General features: G+C 47.8%; 1 protein-coding gene across 3 annotated transcripts in view; it reads right to left on the bottom strand.

The window, feature by feature from the left end:
- The window catches only part of LOC138968707 (NF-X1-type zinc finger protein NFXL1-like), a 30,145-nt gene that overhangs the window by 5,475 nt on the left and 3,855 nt on the right, over window positions 1-20,815 (bottom strand). For all 3 annotated transcript variants that reach the window (XM_070341320.1, XM_070341318.1, XM_070341319.1), the window contains exons 3-18: window positions 20,135-20,302; window positions 19,425-19,543; window positions 18,416-18,552; window positions 16,219-16,397; window positions 15,547-15,708; window positions 15,077-15,177; window positions 14,402-14,516; window positions 14,045-14,160; window positions 12,350-12,481; window positions 11,969-12,059; window positions 11,330-11,450; window positions 10,296-10,455; window positions 9,768-9,878; window positions 9,171-9,302; window positions 699-935; window positions 104-298 (exon numbers count right to left, since the gene is read on the bottom strand). In XM_070341320.1, the coding sequence (XP_070197421.1) occupies window positions 104-298; window positions 699-935; window positions 9,171-9,302; window positions 9,768-9,878; window positions 10,296-10,455; window positions 11,330-11,450; window positions 11,969-12,059; window positions 12,350-12,481; window positions 14,045-14,160; window positions 14,402-14,516; window positions 15,077-15,177; window positions 15,547-15,708; window positions 16,219-16,397; window positions 18,416-18,552; window positions 19,425-19,543; window positions 20,135-20,302 (2,276 nt within the window). The remainder of the gene's footprint in view (window positions 1-103; window positions 299-698; window positions 936-9,170; window positions 9,303-9,767; window positions 9,879-10,295; window positions 10,456-11,329; window positions 11,451-11,968; window positions 12,060-12,349; window positions 12,482-14,044; window positions 14,161-14,401; window positions 14,517-15,076; window positions 15,178-15,546; window positions 15,709-16,218; window positions 16,398-18,415; window positions 18,553-19,424; window positions 19,544-20,134; window positions 20,303-20,815) is intronic.

The following is a 20,815-nucleotide window of genomic DNA, read 5'->3' as shown; positions in this document are numbered from 1 at the left end:
TTTGGCAGGGCAGAAGGAGGTACAAGACGGTGTGCTGTATTGCTGTGTGTGTGTGTGTGCTGTGCAGACATTCTGTCAAAAATATAAGTGTTGACGGCCTTACCTGTTTTTTCTGCGCCTGTGCCTTGGTGCAGACGTCATCGCATTCCAGCTTCTCCCCGCCCCGCTTGTCTCGGCAGCGCACCTCTCTCTTGCGGCGCTTGCAGGGGCAGCGCAGGTAGGCCTTCCTGTCGCAGGTGTCTGGCGCCGGGCACGGGCCGTTGTGACACATGTCTGGACACTGGTGGTCGCACTCCATCTGAAAACAACGTGCGAGGCAGCACTTGCTTTAAACAATGTCATTGTCAAACTAAGCTCATTTCCAAAAGAATAAAGCACCACGCAAGCTTGAGCATCTTTGATGAAGGATGGCAACTTTAAGAAATCTTTGGCCACAAACAAGAGGAATCATAAAAGTATACCAAGGAAGGGACTAACAGGCAAAAAACAGCCACAATTCGTAGAAACACTTTATGCATTAAAAACTGTCGGCCCACTGAAATTGTTAAACATTGGGAACATACAGAAAATTGACAAGGACTTTGGAAGGACGCCATTTTGTATGGTTTCTAACATTGTGTGAATTTCTCTCTCTTTCTCTGTCTCTCTCTTTCTCTCTCTCTCTCTCTCTCTCTGTCGACATAGCAACAAGCACTTACCATTTTCGGGCAAGGGCCACCGCAAGACTTGAGCGAGTTCTGGCGATCAGTGGAAGCGGCCAGCCACTCATGGCAGGCGATGTGTTTGAGGACAGCCTTGCAGTGACACCTCATGCGAACCATTGCTGTGCACGGGGGGCAGGGGCCTGGGTGGCAGGCCTGCAGACAGCTGTGGCTACAACCTTTGGGGCGGGGCTTGTCGCACGCTGACTCGCACTGCTGGCAGTTCTCGCCTGCCTAGGAAAGCGGAAAAACACACAGAGAAACACGGTCAATTCTGGGGGAGTGTTAATAACATACACAAAGAAACACAGTCAATTCTGGGGAAATGTTAACACACACATGGTCATCGCGATTAAGAATTCCACTTCATAATGACAAACTACACCAATAGACATCTGTTCTTGGGCCATTCTATTGATATCTTTTATAATTAAAGACCTTGACTTTTCAGATTTCCGGTAAATTTACCTCTGTTTCTGAATTCAATGCTTTTGAAACTGTTGTTGCTTCACATTCAACAACTCTCTTACAGTGGAACCCCCCTTTTAAGACTTCCAAAAATCTGAGATCAGGTCTTAAAAAGGAGGGAGTCTTAATCAAAATGGAGGTAAGTTTACAGAGGATATGGACTTTCTTTCTTTATTTGGTGTTTTACGTCGTTTTCAACTACGAAGGTTATATCGCGACGGGGAAAGGGGGGGAGATGGGATAGAGCCACTTGTTAATTGTTTCTTGTTCACAAAAGCACTAATCAAAAAATTGCTCCAGGGGCTTGCAACGTAGTACAATATATTATCTTACTGGGAGAATGCAAGTTTCCAGTACAAAGGACTTAACATTTCTTACATACTGCTTGACTAAAATCTTTACAAACATTGACTATATTCTATACAAGAAACACTTAACAAGGGTAAAAGAAGAAACAGAATCCGTTAGTCGCCTCTTACGACATGCTGGGGAGCATCGGGTAAATTCTTCCCCCTAACCCGCGGGGGGTGAGGATATGGACAATAAAATCTCAGAAAACAAGGTCTTAAAAGAAAGGGAGTCTTAAAATGGGGGGAGGGGAGGGGAGGGGTCTTTTTTCTTTCTTCTTGTTCGCTCCTTATAGACATTCACTCCTGAAGCACGCACAAATGCCGCCGTCTTCTTTAGGGCCACCAGGTCGCAGGAGAGGGGTCTTAAAAGGGGGGTTCCACTGTACTTGTAAAAGCCTCACTGTAAGGCTTCTTTTTAAGCCTACTGTCTATATGATACTTACCGAGACAGTACTATTCTTGCACATTATCTATTATAGGCCGAAAAAATTGGACAAAACGCTGCGTGGGTACAATTATCTCCCATAACCATGCGCCACCGTGGATCCCAAGCACTGTCTGAGTGCTTCCCCCTTACAGGATGTAGGTGGCGCGTCCTCTTTCTTTATGAGCTGCAGACCCTCAAAAAGCCCATAACATATCAAGAGGGGAGGCGGGAGGGAAACTCTAATAGTACTGTCTCGGTAAGTATCATATAGACAGTAGGCTTAAAAAGAAGCCTTACAGTCAATATAACACTTACCTCGACAGTACTATTCTTGCACAGAATACCAGAGTGGTGTGAGGGTGATATGTAGAGTATTAAACTCCTTAATCAAAATCACTTAAATCCAAGGATTAAGATACCCAGGCAATTTTCGAACAGTACTACTGTAAAAGAAAATATACCCAAGAAAAATACCTTAGACTGACGTGACCATGCTGGCAACCACTGCTTTGGCAATGCCATACGACTGGTCAAGCCTGAGACTGGAAAAGTCTCGCATATAGTGGTTAATAAACGTGGCTGGAGTCTTCCAGAACGCGACCGCCATTATGCTTTGGAGCGAGGCACCCCGCACGTGCGCCAACGAGGAGCCGATAGCCCGAATCTCGTGTGCCCTGATGTCAGGGACCACATCCACTTGAGCATGAACATAAGCCTGTTTGATAAGCAAGGTCAGCCAACGAGCTAAAGTTTGTCTAGAAATATCCGATTGGTACTTCGGATTAAGCGAGACAAACAGTGACCGCTTAGAAGACCGAAAGCTACGTGTTCTATCCAGGTACACTCTAAGGGCACGTACTGGGCAGAGGAAGCGATCAGGGTCATCATGTTCAAGAGTGGGAGCCAAGGCTTGAATGACTACTGGTTTGGACAACTCCGAGGCATTCTGATTCTTGGCTCGAAAGTCTGGTAGGAAAGCCAACGTCACCTGATGTGTGGTGAACTCAATGTCAAATTCCAGGCCACTCAAAGCTTGAATACCACTGAGTCTACGGCAAGTGGCTAAAGCGATGAGGAACACAGTCTTAAAAGTCAGGAACTTGATACTAATGCCTGCCAGGGGTTCAAACTCCTTGCTACGCAGGAGTTTGAGAACCAGGAAGACATCCCACTTGGGAAATGAAACCCGAGGTTTAGACACCGCTGCATTGCTAATACCCGAAAGGACATTAGCAATGAGGGAGGAACTGATCAAGTGTTCAGGTCTGCGACCAGTAGCAGCCGCAATCGTGGAAGTGATGGCAGATTTGTATCCAAGAAGAGTCTTAGAAGAAAGACTCTTCTTTTGATACACTTCCACCAGGAAGTTGGCCAAGTCCTGTGTTGAGGGATAAAGCGGCTTTATCCCCTTGGACAAGGCGAAGGAGGCCCAAGCTCTCCAGCGTAAGTCATAGAGCTGATTAGTTGATCGCCTCTTAGCGTTCAAGGAAAACTCTACTGAACTCTTGTGCAATCCTAGTGCAAGCAGTTTGGAGCGCACAAGAGCCATGCGGTCAAGCACAGACTCTCTGGACGTGGATGAGGGAGGCCTGATCGAGGCTGGAGCAGACTTCCCCCGTCCAGATTCAGAGGTAGAGGGTCTACGTGGGTGAGACCGCGAAGATCTGGAAACCACGGAGCTGTTGGCCAGTAAGGCGCGACCAAAATCAGTCTTGGCCGTTCCTGCAGATACTTTGCCAGTACCCTCGGAATCAGAGATGTCGGGGGATAGGCGTAAGCATCGAGGAGCCTCCACGAGAGAGTGAATGCGTCCACGTGGAACGCATTCGTGTCTCGAAAGGGGCTGACGTACCTGGGAAGCCGAGCGCTGAATCGAGTTGCGAACAGATCGATCAGAGGACGGTCCCACCTTGCCCACAGACGCCGTAGAACGTTGTGAGCGATGGTCCATTCTGTGGGGAGAACCTGATCGCCCCGACTGAGAATGTCGGCCAGGGCGTTCAGTTTCCCCGGAACGAATTGGACTGACATCCGGACCTGATTGGTCTGGCACCAGAGCAGAATCTCCTCCGCTAACAGGGAGAGGGACCGAGAATTGGTGCCCCCTTGGTGGCGAAGGTAAGCTAGGCATGTGGTGTTGTCCCCGTGGACCAACACATCCTGATCCCGAATCAGGAGGCGAAACTCCAGCAGAGCCCGACGAACCGCCTCCAACTCTAGAAAGTTGATGTGTAGGAGGGACTCCTCCTGGGTCCAGACCCCCTGGGCCTCGTGCAGGTCCAGGTGGGCCCCCCAACCCCGCGTAGAAGCGTCGGTGTACAGGAAGAGAGACGGCCGTCTCGGTTGGATAGGCACCGCAGAGTTGAGCCAGATCGGGTCCAGCCATTGGACTACAGCCTCGTGAAACCAAGGCCCGATCTGGACCAACTCGGTGTAATCGAGAGGCCTGGAAGTCCGATCTGCTACTGCCCGTTGCAGGGGACGTTTGTGTAGCCTTGCAAGGGGCAGCAGCAGAGCGACAGACTCCATGGAACCCAACAGTTCCGCCAGCCGCCTGTGAGGAACAGCGCGGCAAGCCTGAATGGAGAGGATCTTTCGCCTCAGGGAGAGGATTCTGTCCGGGGAGGGAGACACAGTGTAAAGCACTGTGTCGAACGCCATCCCCAAGTAGCAAAACTGCTGGGCTGGCACGAGGTCTGACTTGTGCCACTGTATCTGGAACCCCAAAGCATGGGTCCGTTCCAGGACCTGCCGGGTGTGTTGGAGGCATTGATCGCGAGACTGGGCCAGGGTGAGCCAATCGTCCAAATATTGACGCAGACGCACACCCTGAGCTCTGACCAACGCCGCCAGCTCCTTGACCACCTTTGTAAAAATCAGCGGGGCCAAGGACAGGCCGAATGGGAGGGCCCGAAACTCGAACACTGTGCCCTCCCAAACAAACCGGAGCAGATGTCGGTACCCCGGGGCCACCAGGATGTGGAAGTAAGCATCCTGGAGGTCCACAGACGTGGCCCAATCGTTTGGCCGGATGGCCAACCGGACCGACGAAGGGGTTTCCATCTTGAACTTGCACCTGCGAAGGTACAAGTTCAAGGTGGAGAGGTCCAACACCGGCCTGAACCTGCCGTCCTTTTTGGGGACGGTGAACAGGCGGGAGTAGAACCCCGGAGAAGGCTGAGAAAGGGGGTAGACAGCCTTCTTCTCGACCAACGAGTTCACCTCGTCTTGAAGAGCCTGCCATCTGGCAGGGTCTCGAGGAGGGGGGAACGTCAAAGGTAGAGCGGACAATGGAGGTTGTGACGACAGCGGTAGAGAAAACCCCGACCCCACCACCCTCAAGATAAACTGGTTGGAGACCAGTCTGCCCCACATGTCGCGGGCCCGAAAAAGGGAACCGACGGACGAAAGAGGGGCAACTTGAGGGGGCGTCAACGTAGGGCCGGGACTCACTGAAAATTCTGCTGGCGGGCAGGCGCAGGCTTGCGACCACCCCCCTGGTGGTGCTGCTTACCCTTACCTGTCTGAGCACCCTTCTTCTTGCGCTTGGGAGCACGAGAAGCCGGGGCCGCAGGGGGGAACGCGACAGGCGCCTGAGAGGAGGAAGAAGGAGGCAGTGAAACTGGCTTCTTCTTCTTCTTCTTCTGAGGCTGGGAGCTGGAGGTGACTGTAGCACTTCTCTTACTCCCCGCCGACGTCGCCGAAGCAGCGAGGCCAACCATCAGAGAATCAGTGTTCCTCTGGCGTGTGGACTCCACCACAGAACGGACAGTGCCCGGATGAAAAAGGGAAGAAGGCTGAGGAAACGTGTTCCTCAGACTCTTCCTCATATCCGGAGGCACTAAAGAAGTAGCCAGAAAATGATCACGGAACAGGGCCAACAAGTGGACCCGTGTTCCAATGGCCAATTCTGCCGCAGTCGTCACGCACGATCGCACGGCATGCAAAGCCCGATCCACTCGAACCGTGTCAAGGACCCGAGTGGAATCGGACTCTGCCCGATCGGGAGGGTCCAACAGTGTGGACAGCGTGCTCATCCATGTCAAGGCCTGTGATTGGGCCTCGACAATGGAAGAAACGGTGGCCTCAAGATTGTGGAACGAAGCAGAGCTCAGTTCCACCTTCTTGACCGAAGGCACCTCCCCAACGAACACATCACCGTCAGCCCCACCCTGAACACTCGAAGTCTGGAAAGGGAGAGTTCGAGAGTCAAAGGGAAAAGGGAGGGACGAAACAGATTGGACACGAGGAAACAGTGGAGGTGCGCCTCCCGAAGGAAAGCACGGCACTGAATCCGCGTCCTCCCGAGGAACATAGGTCGCGTTCGCACGTGAATCTGTACTCCTCAGGCGATGTGCTGCCGCTTCCACCGTGGCACTAAGACTAGGGTGGAACGCGAATTGCTGGCGGCCGGATCGTTCATAAAACGAGCCGCCGGCAGACGCGGCGTGTGCCTCCCGCGCCCGGGCCGAAGCGGACTCCAAGGACGAGAGGGCGTCGGAGGGAAGGACGTCCTGAAACTGTTCAAACGTCCTTCTAGCTGTGCGAGGGAGAGCCTCCTGCCTCTCGTCCTCAGACTCCACGTCCTGTGTGTCAACCGAAGGGTTGGGAACACTAGACGACAGACGCTTAAGAGAGGCATCCGTGGCGTCAAGACGCCGCGTGATGTCTGTCATGTACTGTTGGAAAGTACGAAGCATAGCTTCGGAAGTTCCATCAGAAACCGGCAAGGGTAGAGGATCAGTGTTAACCTCAGGGCGACCCTGATCCTCCTCCCCATCGTCCTCTGACTCACTCTCCTCTTCACTTCCCGACAACTCCTCAACAGCAGGAGTGTAGGAAGCTTGAGGGGGAGGAGCCGAAAGTGATGAAGTAGACTGTGACGAAACGCCCACTGAAGCAAGAGGCCGCGAAGACCCCTGCCCCAAAGACGAAACGTCTCCAGCAGCCGAAGGGAGAGAACAACAAAAACCCTGCGACTGTTGGGTCAGTCCAGCCAACGAACCCCCGCCATTTATAGACTGAACAGGGACCCATCGGGTCTGATCAGAAAAGAAATGGTCCGGTCCGGTCGGGGGTGCCGATCCGGTCCGGTCGGGTGGTCCGGTGTTCCGGTGGTCCGGTCCGGTCCGGTCGAGTGGTCCGGTGTTCCGGTGGTCCGGTCCGGTCCGGTGGTCCGGTCCGGTCCCGTACCATCCGGAGGTCCCGTTCGGCACAGAACCATCCGTACCCACAAAAGTGTTCGGGTGGTTCGGTCCGGACGTGGAAACACCGTACCATCCGGACCCGTAGGTCCGGTGGTCCGGTGTGTTCCGGTTCGGTGCCAGACCACCCGGACCAACAGAGGTGGTCGGGTGGTCCGGTCCCGACCGGACCACTGGTCCCGTACCGTACCATCCGGACCCGTAGGTCCGGTGGTCCGGTGTGTTCCGGTTCGGTGCCAGACCACCCGGACCAACAGAGGTGGTCGGGTGGTCCGGTCCCGACCGGACCACTGGTCCCGTACCGTACCATCCGGACCCGTAGGTCCGGGGGTCCGGCAAGGGCCAGAGGTACTGTCCCGCACCGGACCCTAAGGTCCGGTACGGTCCCGTACCATGGGTCCCGTCCGGACCAAACCCGGAGGTCAAGTCCAGTCGGGACCCGTGGGTCCGGTTCGATCCCGACCCGTAAGCCTGGACCGTTCCGGACCCTTGGTCCGGACCATCCGTCACCCGAACACCAGACGCTAAGGAATGGCGTGGGGTCAAGACGGTCCGGTCGGAGGTGTCGGTCTGAGCAACAGAAACAATGTTCCCGTCGCCCTGACCATTCGACAGAAGTACCACGTTCTGTCGAACACCTCCACGTCCAGTAACTAGTCGGCCGGAGCGTTTCATAGAGGGACAGCCACCAGTCACACGGACGTCAGAGGGAACCGTAGTAGCAGTGGTCGTAGGCACGATGCCTGAAACCCCTGCCCCCACAGGACCGCCCTGAACGGGGTCAATTCGCATCCCAACCCCAGCGGGGAGGGAATTCATAGACCCCGTCATCTCCTCCGATCTCCCCCCCCATGAGTCCGAGACTACTGTCGAAACAGCAGTAGACGACCCAGCGAGGGAGTTCAGAGGAGGACCCGTGTCCCTCCTGGCTTCCACAGCGGTGGAAACCGAGGAGGGCACAGGAGAGGCACCGGAAAAGAAAGAAGTCGAAACCTGAGTCTCTCCCGTAGCCCCTAGATCAGATTCACCAACCCCCAAAGAGGGTTGGGAATCGACCCGCCCCCGGATTCGAGCCAGGGAGGAGAAGGAAACCTTCCCCCCAGGCTTGAAACCGGGAGGAGCTGAAGCCTGAGACTGAGGGCCGGACAACGGCGTCGAAGGGGGGGAAGCGTGTTCCACGGAAGGAGAAGGAGAAAGACGCTTTTTCTTTCCCCTCGACCTTCCCCGAACCTTCGACGGCGCAGCCCCGCCCGAAGTCCCAGTTTCAAGCCCAGCCTGTTTGAGCAAGCTCGCATTGAGCTTGCTCAAACAGGCTTTCTCCGCCCTCCCTCGCCGCAAACGCAAAGCGTTTGGGGAGGGAGAGTCGGAGCGCCGAAAGGTCCCCCTGTCCGTGCGCAAAACATGACGCTGTGCGCCCGGAGAAGGGTTGCCCCCGGCAGACTCTGGTTCCGTAGAACCAGAGCCCAAAACAAGACGAGACATCCTACCTCGCCCTGTACGTACCCTTAAAAAATCGAGAATTAACAAAATTCAAAGAAAATTAGGTCAATACTCAAGTGAATGAGGCGAAACGAGAAGCAGACGACCGGTCACCACGAAGTAGGACGGTAGGCACGCCGAGTCCGCCACACAACAACGGAGGCACAAGTTGGAAGAAAAACAACGAAGCCTCAAGCCAGAAGTGGAATAACACACAAAAATCCAACAGGTGGTAATCCACACAGAAAAGAAGACTCTAGAATCCAAAATAATCCGGGAGCGCAGCAGAAACACAGCCTACTGTCACGCGCGAAAAAAGAAAGAGGACGCGCCACCTACATCCTGTAAGGGGGAAGCACTCAGACAGTGCTTGGGATCCACGGTGGCGCATGGTTATGGGAGATAATTGTACCCACGCAGCGTTTTGTCCAATTTTTTCGGCCTATAATAGATAATGTGCAAGAATAGTACTGTCGAGGTAAGTGTTATATTGACAGTTAGAAGCACAATAATTGAAATTGCCATCAAAAATAATCCCGACCTGATGGCCATCAGGTGCTCCGTGTACCACATGACAGTCCAGCCGACAGGTGTGGTTTCCGCACTCCAGCTCTCGTCCACACTTGCGTCCACACGAGTAGGGCCGAACCTCCGAACAGGGGAACTGACCCACCTGTAAAATACGGCAAACAGCACCAGTGCTCTGCCCCTGTTTGGTCATTTTACCTGCCCATTTCTTCACAGACTGTGCCAGCCAAACCTGAATGTTCTGCTATAAAGACTAATATTAATTTGGTGAAGTCTGCTCGCTGCATGAAGCTTTGGCACAACATTTTGGGTAAAAAGATTTCACGGAATCTTCGCAAAGTCAACTTCAGGCTCAATTAAGGTCAGCCATCACTTTATCCATGTTTTAATGAGTCTTCACATCCCGTGCCAACCATCCCTGCATGGTCTGCTGTAAGTTCATTCATGTTTTAATGAAGTAAAATAAAACACACAAAAACAGAATTTTGCCTGACATGAACATTCCTCCTGCTGCAATGCCATACTGTGAGGAAGCCGCTGATGATCTAATGATGTAGACATTGTAAGCTTTATAGATCAAAGTAACCAATGCTAACAGGTGAAAACCTACCTCGTGCTTGCCCATACATTCCACCGGTACTGGCACTTGGCACGGAGGACATGGTCTCTTCACAGTCTCTGTGTACACTGGGGCGATCGCCCACGGCCCTTCCTTCTTGCTCTGCTCACCAAAACAATTGTTTCTTGCTGAATTAATTCTTTGCTATTTCAAATAATATCCCATGGCAATTTAAACATTTCTATTGAGACATTTCTAAAATTGTCTAACAAATATATGAAAACACTGTTCATGTAGTAACAAGAAAATTTAAGTTCAAAGTCAAATTCATAAGAACTAAACCATCATTTTCAGTTGCTGTCACTCATCTACTAGTGCTAGCCAATGCAACACCCCCCCCCCCCCCCAACACACACACACCCCTTCTTCCATCCCCCAGTACCACATGAACTCACTCTTTTTACCACAAATGATATTCACATCCCTACACAGCTTAAATTTGTTAGAAACTTGTGACAGAAAAAACCCACCAAGGTAACACTATACACCAGGAAAACCAGACAAAAGAACATAGCTGACCTTGTCCTCAACCTTGACCTTGATGGCGTCATGGCAACGGGCAGGGCAGGAGTGCTGGCAGGAGGGCAGAGAGAGGTCGCACACCTGAGTGCACGGGGGGCACTCACCAAAATGACAGCGATGCTTCTGCCTCTTGGGGTGGTGACAGTTTGGCGGGATTCTGTACAGTTACAATACAAGATGTTATTCTTTGCTACAGGCTGTTTGCTTTCCAAGATCAATAACTTTTTTTAAAGAACTAATCAAAAACTTCTGCCATACATAGGCAACACCTGCAGTTGTAAACAAACACAATGTTTGACAACCCCAGAGGACCAAATGCTACATATAATTTGTACATGCCATACATTTCCTAAAACCGTACAATTTTTATTTTCCAGTCTTCGCAGATTTTGTCGTTCCTTTGTCTATTACCTATACCTGTCAGGACAGGCCACCGGCAATGCGAGGACACTTTTGGCTGGTCCAAAGGGTGTCCTTTCATCTCAGGTACAACCATAAAGTTATTGCTCATCAGGTAAGTCTGGCAGCGGAACGAAATTCAGATGTGGATGGAGCATTGGATGCGGGGACAGGGCGGTGTGAAAGCACACCGGGACAAGGAACAGGTGTTAGGACCCCCCCCCCCCCAAAAAAAACATAATTGAAAAAAATATATATAAAACAATCATAAAAAAATATTTCAACAAGAAATTCCTCCGAGTTAGGAAAAACACCCCCGTCCTTACCATTCTCACTGCCACCAACTGAGAAGGTTATTTCCCTTTGACATTAATATGTCCCTCTATAAGTCCTTGTAGAATCTTAATCCACCAATAACTCCCTAACCGTGTGTTTGACTGGTCCCAATTTTTGTAAGGACCGTCTGAGGAATGTATAGAACCTGTTCACCAAGTTTGGTGACGATCGGTCCGTTCATTCTTGAGATCTATATGCGCACACAAACACACAAACAAACACATCGACCGAATCCTATACACACCCCTATACCGGGGGTGTAAAAAATTAAAATGTTACTGCTGATGTTGACTTACTTGCAGGGCAGATTGCAACGGGGTGGTTTTGTGCTCTTCTCCTTCCCACACGGCACGGTGATTTTGCTTGCCTTGCAGAAGCAGGTGATGTCCTTAGTCTCATTACAAGGGTAGCAGACACCTACATATATCACAAACAGTAACAATATATTACAACACAAGGATATCATCTAACAAGCTACCTTTAACCATTAATTCAGTCAACGCGCTGTAATACATGTGCCTTTTGACCTTTTCCACAAGACGATGGAACTAAAATATATTATGGAGTATTGTGGGAAACTGTTTAAGGGAAGTGACTCACTAGTGCAAACTTTGTCTGTTTTTTTAAAAGAAAACGTGTTGCATGTTACAGAACTTCTAAGATTAAAGATGAATGATTTATTCACTGCAAGAAACTGCGACATTCCCATGCAGAATGGACCAAATATTTTTGAGTGGAAAGCTCAAAGAACTTCCAAAATCTTCCTGGCGATATAATTCCGAAGGAATTTGGACCTCCTGGTCTTGGGACCCTCTAAACTTCTAACAAGGGGGGTCCAAGGACCTCCTATAAAAGTTTGGGGTCCCGGGACCCTTTAGATGGAGCTTCTGTGGGGAGCCCAGAACTGTTTTTCTCATTCAGTCAAAGAAACTAACCTCTGTGACAACGACTGGGACACTTGTGATTACGACATCCCAGGGTTTTGCCGCAGTTCTGTTCGCACGGTGGGCAGTTGCCGTCACAACACTGCAACAACAACAAATTTCTATCTCAAATATCACTGCATAACATGAGGCTAAAATTGGGGAAAAACAAGCTTCAGGGTCTACTTTTCTGTAATTTTTCCACTTCCTCCTTCACCAGTCATTACTTCGTACTTCTCAAGCTGATAGTTCCTCTAAACATTTTGGCTAGTAACTATACAACACAAACTACGGCAGTTAGCTAAGCGTACGACAATTAAAGCATTTGTTTTATAGCAGTAAGCAAAGCGCATTGCAAATAAAGCATTAACTTTCAAAAATACCCTTGCTTACCTTTCTCTTACACGGGTGCTTGCGGCAGTCTCGCATGTTAGTGCAGCGCTTGTCACACAGGTATTCCTTGCTGCACAGCACCTCTTTCTGGGACTGGCCGCAGCGACAGCGCTTCGGCTGCAGCTGTAAGCACTGCACACAAACATGACTTTTTCTTCATCACTGGCCATGGTGGTCTTTACTACAAATGCAGAACAATAGCTACCCAAATGTGTGCACCAATTACACATTAACATGCTTCCATTTGAAACTTCGAGGTCTTCATCGGGGATTGACGCCCGACAAAAGCTAATTTCGCTCCGTCGGGCTTCAATTAGACTTTGGGAGGGCGTCAATCCACGATGAAGACTGAGAAGTTTCAAATGGAAGCATGTTAATGTTATTGTAATTCAATCTGACGACGATCTCTTTCCTGCTTTCATGCGGTTGTAAACAGACAGAATTGGTTCTGTTCTGTTCACACACTACTTTCAGTCCACCTACCTGCAAGGGTCAAGTCCCAAGAAATATGTCTCTGTATTCCTATCGTATCACTCTGCTCCTGTTTTGTTTTGTTTCACACACATTTTCCCTTCTTTTTTGACGGGTTTCTGGACAGCAAACTAAAACAAATTCTTTTCATCACAAAAGCGATCTTTGGAATTGACTGTCGTAGTCCGGAAGAATTCATGCATCAACTTACGTCACGTATTCGACGTCATCACTTTGCATACCTTATGGTCTCGGTATTTCGTTGGCCTTCATATTTCCTACTTGTAAAATGACCCTTAAAGCTAACCGAGACTAGTTGAGGCTGTATCAATGGCTTTTTTAGCGAGTGGTTATCGACAATTAATGACCGGTAATTTTTAATGAGTTGGGGCATTCTGACCAATCACAGGATCTGTTTCATTAAAACGCAAACTTGATTGAACTACAATTGAGTGTATCAGCAAGAATTAATCCTTGTTTTCTGATCTTGACTGTGTCTACTTTTGTGCGCCAAACCAAGACTTCTGGTTAAGCCTGTCTTTAATTGAGCTCAAAGTCGACTTCGCGAAGACTGCATGAAGTCTATTTACCAAAAACTCTATGCAAAAGCTTTGTGCAGCGAGCTTCGCAAAGTATATTTCACGTAGTCAACTTAGCCCAATTAAGGACAGGCTTTCAGCCCATTTTCAATTAAGCCTTTACAATGCATGAAGTTTAATTCCCTCTAACACACGCGGAATGCAAACCATTACACACAAGACAATCAGACAAACAAACAACAAAATGAAAGCAAGACCATCTTAAGTGTTTATCATGTCTCTCCTCAGGTTTTTGTGTTGTTCATGTACAGTTTTGATTACTTGTCTATCATATGCAAACCCTGCTCATCTACTGTCTCTAGCAAATTGACTATGCAGGCAAAGACAGTTTGCGAGTCAGCCCAACCTAAAATAAATGTGAAAAAGTCAGTTTATGGTTTGTTTGATAGAGATCTGTGATACCACTAGCAACAACCCAGTCGAACCTGTTCAGGCTATTTTTCTCAATAACAACCACCTGCTCACAACAACCACTCAGAAGGATTTCCGACCATTTTTGTCCAACATGAATTCACCTTACAATACTGACCACCTGTATATAACACCTATTCATTGATCCTTTGGTTGGTCGTTATAGAAAGGTTCGACTGTACCAGCAAAACAAAGCAGTAAAACAAAAGGTCACCTGTCCACAAGGTCCCTGGTGACATCGCTGGGTACAGGTATGTAATCCACACAACAGTAACTTGCCACAGGTGTCCCCACAGGTAGGTATGTCCTCTGTACACGGTAACTCGAAAGCTGCAACAGGTGTGAAAAAGTATGTCAGATGTATTGGAAAGTCAAGAGGCGAACAAAGAAAGAGTAGCATACGTAGAAAGAGCATTAAGTAACCATAAGACAGAACCTGTACATGGACACACACTGATTCCGTTTAGAGAAAAAGAAGAAGAAGAAAAAATGGAATGCAGCTGAAACAACCAGCACAAAGCCGACAGTGCATATTATCTCCGTATCAACTGTGTATAATGCCAGCACTTGCCTGTCTTGCCACAGGGACACCTCCTTTCACCAGCCCGGGGGCAGGGGCCACACTTGCCACTGTGACACACCTCCTCACACACATGGTTGCCGCACGCCAGTCTCTTGCCGCACGCCTGAAAGGCGACACAGGGGGTGAGCCTTAAGTTACCTGGGAAATTTACAAAGCTGGAACCACAGACTTGGCGTACTTCCAACATGGGCATCTTTCATTAACTTTGAACTGTTTTTAAACATTTGTGTTGTTGTTCTTGTTACATCATCATGAAATACCAACACAAACATAGCTTTAACTGCCCATGGTTTTGACAGTTTCAGACATACAGGGCACATGGCCACTGAAGATATTGGAAAATGAAGAGCATGCGATTACACTACCAAAATCATCACAGGACCTTCAAAAGTGAGCTACAAGATTACCAGTGTTAAGTTCTAATTACAGGCCAGAGAGAAGACACACACAAAATGGACAACTGAGCTGTATGCATGCTTGCTTCAGTAAATTTGGGTTTGTCTTTAGAGCCATAACATTCAGGTAAAGACAAAGACAGAGACAAACACTGCACACTGCAGATTTCAGGCATTCAGACAAACGGCCCTACTTGGTCACAGAACAAGCGTGTTGTTTAACGCCCTGACGTTAAAACCACGACAGAACAAGGTCCATGAAGGTTACCTGTTGGCAGTGCCACAGGGGACTGGCACACGGCCGACTCTCCTTGGACTTTCCACAGCTACAACGCTGAACACTGGTCTTGGGGCAAGGCTGACACTCCCCTGATAGACAAGAAACCAAAGCTGGGATGATGCACAGCAAGCTAGACCCAATGTGTCCGTGCGTGTGTACTATAAATCAAAAGCAAATCATCTGCTGCTCTAGCTCTATGAACAGAAAAGAAAATGATAATTACCTACTTAGAAGCTGGCTAGCTGGCCTAACACAGCTCATTACTAAGAGTAAGACAAACAGTGAGTCAACAAAATGAGCCTCAAACTCTAAAACTGTAAAAGCATAATAAAAGTCTTTTTTTATTCATGCATGCAATCACTGCCATCTTTGCAAATAAACACTGGAACAAAATGCATCCTTTTTTTTCTAACGAAGAATAGCCAGAATATTTTTTTATACCAAAATGGAGCACTGACCAGTGTGACACTTGTCCTCACAGGTGTGCTGACCGCAGGACAAAGGCTTCCCGCACACCTTGCCGCAGATCCAAGTACGCGCATTGCAGCGTCGAGGTTGTTTCCCGCTGCGCCCACAGCAGCACGCTAATTGAACCATCTTGGGACATGGTGGGCACGGCCCTGTTCACAACAGTAAATATGTTTCTACAAACATCAATATCCAAGTTCTTAATAGCAGTACACCATGTGAGATGTCTTACAGAAGGTGGACACAGCCTTGTTAATCCACCATCACAGCCTGAACAATCACTCACACATTAAAACTTAGTTTTCTTCAGCAAAGTATCCTTTAACTTTACTAAAATATGTCACTATAATCATACATCCAATCAAACACAGACCAGAAATGCTGTAAATCAGCCACACACCATGACATGCCAATCACGCTAGTTATAGCGGCTGCAAGAAACTCTCATGAAAAACTTATCCAAATCACGAAATGGACAAAAATGCTATCCACTTTCGTTTATCCACACCTCAAGTATTCCCTTCTTTCTGCAGCTGTCTGCTCTACTGTAAACTCACACCCAAAGAAGAACATCTCAGCATACTCCCCCTCCCTCCCCATAGACCCTCAAAACACATGGCACGCTCACAAAGCACAGTCTCTCACAACGTACAGAAACTGACCTGGATGACAATTGAGCAGACAGACATGCCCACAGTGAGGTTTCAGTGCCCGGCCACAAGTTTGACCACAGGAGTGAGGAATGAGCCAGGGGTCGAACTTGGGATCCTCAACTTTGCCGCAGAAACAGAAGGAGCGAGTCGGGCACTGGCTCTGCTTGTATTCATATCGGCACTTTGGGCTGCACATTAATTAAGATTAGTTCACGCTGGTTCATCATGTTCCAGTAATATACACAGTATTGTTGATCTTCACTCTCTGAAGTATGGTAGCCTTTCTCATCATGCTTTCATCAATCTATATGATGTAAAAGAAGCTTCATGTTCTAGAGATATGTACAAGGATATAGATGCTTGTCTATTGTATTGAACATGTCTTTTTCCGTCTTAGCATTATAACCTTATGTTCTGTGCATTGTATGACAAAATGTAATCAAACTGCCTGAATAAAACATTGTTGAAGAAAGAAAGAATACAGTGGAAACCATTTTTGAGAATTCCCACCCGGAAGGACTTCCTCCTTTCCTCTTCAGGTTTTGTGCTTTGTAAATGTTGTGCTTTGTAAAAATTCCATCTCACACGGCATTAAGTCTCAGGAAACATGAATACACGCATGCAGGAAAAAAAAAAAATAATATGGGTAGCGCCGTATGTATGGCAGCTCGCTTTCCCCGGGGAGAAAGCAGCCCGAATTTCCATGAGGGTAACCTCACGGGACTGTAAATCTTATCCAATCCTATCCAATCCAATTTACCTCGGTTTAAGACCCCCTCCTATTTAACACTTTCTACCCCACCTATGTTGACCAAGATTTTTCAGCCGAGACCAGCTGTGCTGCAGCAGGTCACTCAGAATTGTAGAAACTGTGTATCAACACGCTGGAATGCAGGTGTTAGATCGATGTTACAGGAAGCGACTGAAGTGACTGTGTACGGATATAATAATAATAATAATAACTGGACATTTTTAAGTGCCTAACCTATGGCTCTAGGCCCTTTACAAAAGAACATATATATACAGAATAGAACAATTAAAGTACAACCTACATAAAACAAATTAATCATACAGACACAAATCACCAAATGTACTGTTCACACAATAATCATATATATGCAATACACACTATATATACAAACATACACAATTAACACTCTCAACAATCATAAAAACTTTATGGGAGAGGAGTATGTGCAGAAATGGAATGAAGAAGACATTAGGCCAGGTTGGTGTAATATTCTGTGAAAAAGAAAGTTTTCAACTGTTGTTTAAAAGAGCTGAGAGAGGTGCAGTGTCTGACAGAGAAGGGAAGAGAGTTCCAGAGTGGTGGTGCAGCTCAACAGAAGCTTCTTGCTCCGTGCTGCTTCCTGTTGAAGCGCTCAACTTTCAGTAGCCTGGTGTCAGCGGATGATCTGAGTGTGCGTGATGGGGTGTATTTGTACAGGAGTTCAGAAAGGTACTGAGGGGCACTTCCTGAGAAGACCTTGAAACACAGACAAGCGACTTTATACTTGATACGCTGTTCCACCGGCAGCCAGCGGAGTGTGTATAGCAGGGGAGTGACATGCTGTGTTTTCTTTGACCTAAAGATGATGCGGGCTGCAGCATTTTGAACAGTTTGGAGAGGTTGGATAACTAACAAAGGACATCCAATCAACAGGGCATTACAATAGTCTAAACGAGACAATATGCAGGAAGTGACAAGGGTTTTTGTGGCTTCTTCAGTGAGAAAGTGGCGGATGGAGCTGATGTGCCTAATTTCAAGGTAGGCTGCCTGACATGTTTTTGTGACATGATGTCTCATAGAGAGGTCAGAGTCAAGGTAGAACCCAAGATCTCTGGCCTTCCCTGAGAATGTGACAGATGCTGAGCCTAACTGAATGGCAGATGGAAGACTGTGACGAGAAGAAGAGGTTGAAGAGGCAAACAGAACTGCTTCAGTTTTTTCTTCGTTAAGTTTAAGTTTGTGTTCATTCATCCAGTCTTTTACATCAGAAACGCAGTCTTGTAGGGAAGAAACAAGGTCATTGACCTTTTCAGGAGGAGATGCTTGATGAAGCTGTATTAAGTCAGATAGAGCCATATGAGTGGGTACGGATATATCCGTACCTATGACAATGAGTTAAAACCTGGTCTTCCCAGATTTTCTAAGCATCTAAATGGCGGGTTCCACTGTCCACTGCCTTAAAGACACAGTTCTTACCAGAACCAGGGCAGATCTAGCTCCAGAGACTGCCCGGCCTGCTCCGCCTGGTACTGCTGTTGGTACACCCCCTCCTTCACCCACTTCTGTATGCACTGCAGGTGGAGCATGCAGCAGCACCCTTGGCACGTCCAGATCTGAAAGCAGTTAGTTTGTTACAACTAAGCATCCTTCCACAACAGAATGGCAGTTATTACACATATCATGCAGTGGTACCCGGCATGAGAGGACAACTTCCACGAGAGGACAATTCTTTTTGTTTATAAACTTCACCAAAATATACCTGTCATGAGTGGACACCTAAGATACAGGGGCACTTTTGGTTGGTCCCTTTGGTGTCTTTCATGGCAATGGTCAAATATCTCTCTCTCTTTTTCAAATATTTTTCAACAGGCCTTATCGCGCAAGTTAGCACACACGCAGATGTTTGTCATGATTGCCTACAACAGTACTAGCCTAAAAGGTTTCTTAAAGCCCGACCTCCTCTACAAAACTTTCCCTACTGTGGTTCCACAGCCTTTATCAGCTAAGCTGTCAACACAAGACCTCGTGCTAGCGGTGGTTTGTTCAGCGGAGTCAATTAGGCGTTTATAGTAGTGCCAAGACTGTTTGTTTATCTAGCGCGCCCATGCTATCGCCGACTTCTGACAGCTCCTGCATCTTAACTCTCCTTGTCCCAGGGTGCACGCTAGCCTACAGGAGCTGTCAGAAATCAACGATAGCATGGGCGCGCTAGATAAACAAACAGTCTTGGCACTACTATAAACGCCTAACTGACTCCGCTAATCAAACCACCACTAGCACGAGGTCTTGTGTTGACAGCTTAGCTGATAAAGGCTGTGGAACCACAGTAGAGAAAGTTTTGTAGAGGAGGTCAGGCTTTAAGCATTCAACTCCAAGTAAAGAACAATCAGCCCCAAAACTGCTGAATCGAGGGAAGCCCATACTACTATGCATGGGTTTCCCGGACTTGAAAGCAATCACAGGCCATATCAAGAGGCCAACTTACAGCGTCCTCCTTCTTGATGTTGTCAATACAGATGAGGCAGGCAGAGGTTCCTGAGCGGAAAGAATGCAAGATGTGCTCCTGAGCCCTCGACACGTCACTCCCTTCATCGTTTCTCTCATCTGTCAACACAAAACTTGAAATGCAACTCATGATGACAAGATCAAAAGATTTTTTTTCAGCACAGTGTGGTCAAACAAACAACTTAACAATGTGGCAGTCATTTGTCTATCTATTCACACATGGAGGAGATTCATATGCTGAGACATATTAAACGAATTACATAAATATAAACAGCTTCACAGATTTGAAACTGCTGCCTCTCCTGCAAACTGTACCACAATTTCAAAGCCTTTTCTTGGTAGACTTATTAACTAGAAATCAACAACAACAACTGAAGGCAGAAAGAAAGTATGCTTACCTACTACTGACTTATATATTGATAACTATACAATGGTAATCCTAACAATCGGCAGTGATGCCAGTGTTATACTACAGTCATGAAAGATAGACTAAGGGACATAGCATTTAACTGCAGCTATAAAGCTATATGTAGCACAATTATTAACACCACTTTTAAAGTCTTTCATGCAAGTGATTTATATTATCAGCACAAACAACATGGCACTTACTGTAACAGTGCACTTTAAAATTATGCACATGGCGACAGTAACACCACACACACAAAGGAGGCAATTCGTCCTGATCCTTACCATAGTTATCAGAATAGATTTTAAAAACTTTCTCCAGGACCCTGTCTCCAATGTCATCTTCTTCTTCATCCGAATCGACATCATCTTCAAATTCCTTTAGATGCCGCTTTGCTGCTTCTTGATGACGACTGCTTGCTTCTGCAAATGCATCTTTGCCATTCCCATTTTCTGCAGAAAAAGAAAACAGAAAACGCATAATTTATTCCATAATTGTTCAGTTACAATAATCTTTATGATCTATATATATATACGGCTTGTGTGTGTGTGTGTGTGTGTGTGTGTGTGTGTGTGTGTGTGTGTGTGTGTGTGTGTGTGTGTGTGTGTGTGTGTGTGTGTGTGTGTGTGTGTGTGTGTGTGTTCGCAATGCACGGCCAAAGTTCTCGATGGATCTGCTTCAAATTTGGTGGGCATATTCAGGTAGACCCCGGACACAATCTGGTCGATGAAAATTTTCAACACGTGCTCTAAGCGCGGTGGCGCGGTGAACCGCGGATACGGCTTCTGTGCCAAGGGAAACAATCTACGCAATTCAACGACGTTAGGTTGCTGAAGCAGCAGTAGCTTCCCTTCTACTTGAAACCTGCCGAGTTTTCAATGTTGGTTCAGATCTAAGTATTGCAATTCGTGTACAAAATCCCTCCCATCTTCAAAATATTGCCACTAATACTACCCCTCCCATCG

The sequence above is a fragment of the Littorina saxatilis genome, linkage group LG6, assembly GCF_037325665.1.
Source record: "Littorina saxatilis isolate snail1 linkage group LG6, US_GU_Lsax_2.0, whole genome shotgun sequence".
In the NCBI taxonomy this organism is placed as follows: domain Eukaryota; kingdom Metazoa; phylum Mollusca; class Gastropoda; order Littorinimorpha; family Littorinidae; genus Littorina; species Littorina saxatilis.
Note: the sequence above shows the minus strand (reverse complement) of the source record. Positions and strands in the feature narration are given on the sequence as shown.